Source organism: Oncorhynchus nerka, linkage group LG12 (genome assembly GCF_034236695.1).
Source record: "Oncorhynchus nerka isolate Pitt River linkage group LG12, Oner_Uvic_2.0, whole genome shotgun sequence".
NCBI classification, from domain to species: Eukaryota; Metazoa; Chordata; class Actinopteri; order Salmoniformes; family Salmonidae; genus Oncorhynchus; species Oncorhynchus nerka.
Window position 1 is genome coordinate 83,042,132 of NC_088407.1, and position 6,193 is coordinate 83,048,324.

The following is a 6,193-nucleotide window of genomic DNA, read 5'->3' on the forward strand; positions in this document are numbered from 1 at the left end:
CAGTATAATGTAGGTAGGGGTAAAGGCCCAGTGTAACAGTAGTGATTGGGTCAGTATAATGTAGGTAGGGGTAAAGGCCCAGTGTAACAGTAGTGATTGGGTCAGTATAATGTAGTTAGGGGTAATGGCCCAGTGTAACAGTAGTGATTGGGTCAGTATAATGTAGGTAGGGGTAGAGGCCCAGTGTAACAGTAGTGACTGGGTCAGTATAATGTAGGTAGGGGTAAAGGCCCAGTGTAACAGTAGTGATTGGGTCAGTATAATGTAGGTAGGGGTAATGGCCCAGTGTAACAGTAGTGACTGGGTCAGTATAATGTAGGTAGGGGTAAAGGCCCAGTGTAACAGTAGTGATTGGGTCAGTATAATGTAGTTAGGGGTAATGGCCCAGTGTAACAGTAGTGACTGGGTCAGTATAATGTAGGTAGGGGTAAAGGCCCAGTGTAACAGTAGTGATTGGGTCAGTATAATGTAGGTAGGGGTAGAGGCCCAGTGTAACAGTAGTGATTGGGTCAGTATAATGTAGGTAGGGGTAAAGGCCCAGTGTAACAGTAGTGACTGGGTCAGTATAATGTAGGTAGGGGTAAAGGCCCAGTGTAACAGTAGTGATTGGGTCAGTATAATGTAGGTAGGGGTAGAGGCCCAGTGTAACAGTAGTGATTGGGTCAGTATAATGTAGGTAGGGGTAAAGGCCCAGTGTAACAGTAGTGACTGGGTCAGTATAATGTAGGTAGGGGTAAAGGCCCAGTGTAACAGTAGTGATTGGGTCAGTATAATGTAGTTAGGGGTAAAGGCCCAGTGTAACAGTAGTGATTGGGTCAGTATAATGTAGGTAGGGGTAAAGGCCCAGTGTAACAGTAGTGACTGGGTCAGTATAATGTAGGTAGGGGTAAAGGCCCAGTGTAACAGTAGTGATTGGGTCAGTATAATGTAGTTAGGGGTAAAGGCCCAGTGTAACAGTAGTGACTGGGTCAGTATAATGTAGGTAGGGATAATGGCCCAGTGTAACAGTAGTGATTGGGTCAGTATAATGTAGGTAGGGGTAATGGCCCACTGTAACAGTAGTGATTGGGTCAGTAAAGGCCCAGTGTAACAGTAGTGATTGGGTCAGTAAAGGCCCAGTGTAACAGTAGTGACTGGGTCAGTATAATGTAGTTAGGGGTAATGGCCCACTGTAACAGTAGTGATTGGGTCAGTAATGGCCCACTGTAACAGTAGTGATTGGGTCAGTATAATGTAGGTAGGGGTAAAGGCCCAATGTAACAGTAGTGATTGGGTCAGTAAAGGCCCAGTGTAACAGTAGTGATTGGGTCAGTATAATGTAGTTAGGGGTAATGGCCCACTGTAACAGTAGTGATTGGGTCAGTATAATGTAGTTAGGGGTAATGGCCCAGTGTAACAGTAGTGATTGGGTCAGTAAAGGCCCAGTGTAACAGTAGTGACTGGGTCAGTATAATGTATGTAGGGGTAGAGGCCCAGTGTAACAGTAGTGATTGGGTCAGTATAATGTAGGTAGGGGTAAAGGCCCAGTGTAACAGTAGTGATTGGGTCAGTAAAGGCCCAGTGTAACAGTAGTGATTGGGTCAGTAATGGCCCAGTGTAACAGTAGTGATTGGGTCAGTAAAGGCCCAGTGTAACAGTAGTGACTGGGTCAGTATAATGTAGGTAGGGGTAGAGGCCCAGTGTAACAGTAGTGATTGGGTCAGTATAATGTAGGTAGGGGTAAAGGCCCAGTGTAACAGTAGTGATTGGGTCAGTATAATGTAGGTAGGGGTAAAGGCCCAGTGTAACAGTAGTGATTGGGTCAGTATAATGTAGGTAGGGGTAAAGGCCCAGTGTAACAGTAGTGATTGGGTCAGTATAATGTAGGTAGGGGTAAAGGCCCAGTGTAACAGTAGTGATTGTGTCAGTAAAGGCCCAGTGTAACAGTAGTGATTGGGTCAGTATAATGTAGTTAGGGGTAATGGCCCACTGTAACAGTAGTGATTGGGTCAGTATAATGTAGTTAGGGGTAATGGCCCAGTGTAACAGTAGTGATTGGGTCAGTAAAGGCCCAGTGTAACAGTAGTGACTGGGTCAGTATAATGTATGTAGGGGTAGAGGCCCAGTGTAACAGTAGTGATTGGGTCAGTATAATGTAGGTAGGGGTAAAGGCCCAGTGTAACAGTAGTGATTGGGTCAGTAAAGGCCCAGTGTAACAGTAGTGATTGGGTCAGTAATGGCCCAGTGTAACAGTAGTGATTGGGTCAGTAAAGGCCCAGTGTAACAGTAGTGACTGGGTCAGTATAATGTAGGTAGGGGTAGAGGCCCAGTGTAACAGTAGTGATTGGGTCAGTATAATGTAGGTAGGGGTAAAGGCCCAGTGTAACAGTAGTGATTGGGTCAGTATAATGTAGGTAGGGGTAAAGGCCCAGTGTAACAGTAGTGATTGGGTCAGTATAATGTAGGTAGGGGTAAAGGCCCAGTGTAACAGTAGTGATTGGGTCAGTATAATGTAGGTAGGGGTAAAGGCCCAGTGTAACAGTAGTGATTGTGTCAGTAAAGGCCCAGTGTAACAGTAGTGATTGGGTCAGTATAATGTAGGTAGGGGTAAAGGCCCAGTGTAACAGTAGTGACTGGGTCAGTATAATGTAGGTAGGGGTAAAGGCCCAGTGTAACAGTAGTGACTGGGTCAGTATAATGTAGGTAGGGGTAAAGGCCCAGTGTAACAGTAGTGATTGGGTCAGTATAATGTAGGTAGGGGTAAAGGCCCAGTGTAACAGTAGTGACTGGGTCAGTATAATGTAGGTAGGGGTAAAGGCCCAGTGTAACAGTAGTGACTGGGTCAGTATAATGTAGGTAGGGGTAAAGGCCCAGTGTAACAGTAGTGATTGGGTCAATATAATGTAGGTAGGGGTAAAGGCCCAATGTAACAGTAGTGATTGGGTCAGTAAAGGCCCAATGTAACAGTAGTGATTGGGTCAGTAAAGGCCCAGTGTAACAGTAGTGATTGGGTCAATATAATGTAGGTAGGGGTAAAGGCCCAGAGTAACAGTAGTGATTGGGTCAGTAAAGGCCCAATGTAACAGTAGTGATTGGGTCAGTAAAGGCCCAATGTAACAGTAGTGATTGGGTCAGTAAAGGCCCATTGTAACAGTAGTGATTGGGTCAATATAATGTAGGTAGGGGTAAAGGCCCAGTGTAACAGTAGTGATTGGGTCAGTAAAGGCCCAATGTAACAGTAGTGACTGGGTCAGTATAATGTAGGTAGGGGTAAAGGCCCAATGTAACAGTAGTGACTGGGTCAGTATAATGTAGGTAGGGGTAAAGGCCCAGTGTAACAGTAGTGATTGGGTCAGTAAAGGCCCAGTGTAACAGTAGTGATTGCTGGCGCTAAAGGATGACATCACCAGCTCTAGGGAGCGTGCATAGGTTTGTGTGTGTGTGTGTGTGTGTGTGTACACATTTGTCTGTATGTGTGTTTCTGTGTGTGTGTGTTTCTGTGTGTGTGTGTTTCTGTGTGTGTTTGTTTCTGTTTGTGTGTGTTTCTGTGTGTGTGTGTTTCTGTGTGTGTGTGTTTCTGTGTGTGTGTGTTTCTGTGTGTGTGTTTCTGTGTGTTGTTTCTGTGTGTGTGTTTCTGTGTGTGTGTTTCTGTGTGTGTGTTTCTGTGTGTGTGTTTCTGTGTGTGTGTTTCTGTGTGTGTGTTTCTGTGTGTGTGTTTCTGTGTGTGTGTTTCTGTGTGTGTGTTTCTGTGTGTTTCTGTGTGTGTGTTTCTGTGTGTGTGTTTCTGTGTGTGTTTGCTCAGAGGGTAGCGGTGGCGCTGTTTAAAAGGGGCTGAATGTCAGTGTAGCAGTGTGATGTTGTTCCCCTAGATTATGCACCAAGTTGCATACAAGGACCAATTCAAATAGGCCAAGTCAAGAGAGGATGTTAATTATTTGATAATAATAATAATAATTCAGTGTGTTTTTAATTTAATTAAAGCTGCATAGCTAATGTTATTCTTTGGTGTAAAAACACTTTTTCATATCAATTTTGTACGTACATGTGATTGTAAAAGTTTAGTATATTTTGGTTTGGCCCATCGCGGGTTATATGTATTTCCGTACCCCCTTATTGTACGATTTTGCCTGACCTTCGGCATAGCAAGGTACGTTGTCTTTGGCTCCCAAATTGTTGAATAAAATAACGTGGTAATGTTACACAATGTGCTGTTAAGCAACCATAAGTGTGTTACAATATGGACAATATAAAGGTTTATGTTAACAAGTTTCACCAAGCTCGCTAACTAGGGTATCTATTGTAACTTGTGAGTACTTGGGACAGTGTTTGAGTGAGTGTCCATGTGCTTACGCAGATGCCTGAGAGCTATGACTGCGCCAACGGATAACATATTGTGTGTTGTCTCTTCGTGTGCAGGTATGTCTTTTATTTTGTCCGAATAATGTTCTGTATCATTTTACTTGTATTGTATGATGTGCTGTTGTGCACTGAATGTGTGCACACAGCATCCGTTATTTCCTTGCGCTCTTTTGCCTGACCTTCGGCTAGCAAGGTGCCTGAGAGCTAGGACTGTGCCAAGGGCTAAACAAAATGTTTGTTGTCTCTTCGTGCGCAGGGCAAATAAAAATAATTCAACGAGCAGACCTCCAGTTGTGGCAGCGTCCTAATTAAAAGTACACAACGCAGAACGAACCACTCTACATCAGCATCTAATCAGTCCCTTTGCTTCCTTTTGTCACGTTTGACCCAGTCAACCAATCCCAGTCCATCTCTTCACCCGAGCCTCTGCAACCAAGCCACTGCTAGATGTCCTCAGCCGCAAACAAATGATTTACCAACAATTTAAAAACTAATTGAAATACCCCCTGCAACAGTTTGATGTCGGTGGTATAACCACTGTGAATTTGATCAGACGGCTCCAAGAAGATTTTGAAAGTTTGTGTCTCCCTTCTTCAAAACCAGATGGGCTTTATTGAATCCAGTCTTGATTTCATGAGACCCACAGAGCATAATACACATTGCAAAATGCTCTCTTTTTACAAGTAACCTTTTAGCGAACACACAGTGTAGCATAGTATCAGTTCCCAAAGTTTCAGGACTACCTTGTCCCGCTGGACAAGATAGTCCTGATCAACCATTTAAGAAACACTGGTTTCTAAGAGATTCTGCTAAATTAATCAAATGGAAATGTAGAAATGGAAAAAGGCTCAACCATCTTGAGTCGAGGGGCAACCAAACAATTTGATAATCATTGAAAAGGAAAAGGTGCAGCTCTTGCTCACCAGCAAAATCCATTTCAATAACAAATTTCGTTAAGCAGCAATATGTTTTCGCAATGGTGAGCGAGTGTTTGCGCTTTTTCTTTCTAATCTAAAAGGTACATACAGCCAGCAGTCTCACTCACTCACTCACAGCCTCTTCCTTTTCTAATCTAAAAGGTACATACAGCCAGCAGTCTCACTCACTCACAGCCTCTTCCTTTTCTAATCTAAAAGGTACATACAGCCAACAGTCTCACTCACTCACAGCCTCTGCCTTTTCTAATCTAAAAGGTACATACAGCCAGCAGTCTCACTCACTCACTCACAGCCTCTTCCTTTTCAAATCTTAAAGGTACATACAGCCAGCAGTCTCACTCACTCACTCACAGCCTCTTCCTTTTCAAATCTAAAAGGTACATACTGCCAGCAGTCTCACTCACTCACAGCCTCTTCCTTTTCAAATCAAAAAGGTACATACAGCCAGCAGTCTCACTCACTCACAGCCTCTTCCTTTTCAAATCAAAAAGGTACATACAGCCAGCAGTCTCACTCACTCACAGCCTCTTCCTTTTCAAATCAAAAAGGTACATACTGCCAGCAGTCTCACTCACTCACAGCCTCTTCCTTTTCAAATCTTAAAGGTACATACAGCCAACAGTCTCACCCACTCACAGCCTCTTCCTTTTCAAATCTAAAAGGTACATACTGCCAGCAGTCTCACCCACTCACAGCCTCTTCCTTTTCAAATCTAAAAGGTACATACTGCCAGCAGTCTCACTCACTCACAGCCTCTTCCTTTTCAAATCTAAAAGGTACATACTGCCAGCAGTCTCACCCACTCACAGCCTCTTCCTTTTCAAATCTAAAAGGTACATACTGCCAGCAGTCTCACTCACTCACAGCCTCTTCCTTTTCAAATCGAAAAGGTACATACTGCCAGCAGTCTCACCTCT

The 6,193-nt window shown here is 43.9% G+C and overlaps 1 protein-coding gene across 1 annotated transcript in view; it reads right to left on the reverse strand.

Moving 5' to 3' along the window:
- LOC115118574 (neurexin-3a-like) overlaps nucleotides 1-6,193 on the reverse strand; it is an 824,201-nt gene that overhangs the window by 676,692 nt on the left and 141,316 nt on the right. The window contains exon 8 of the mRNA XM_065025866.1: nucleotides 6,190-6,193. This exon is cut by the window's right edge and continues 158 nt beyond it. Within this exon, the coding sequence (XP_064881938.1) occupies nucleotides 6,190-6,193 (4 nt within the window). The remainder of the gene's footprint in view (nucleotides 1-6,189) is intronic.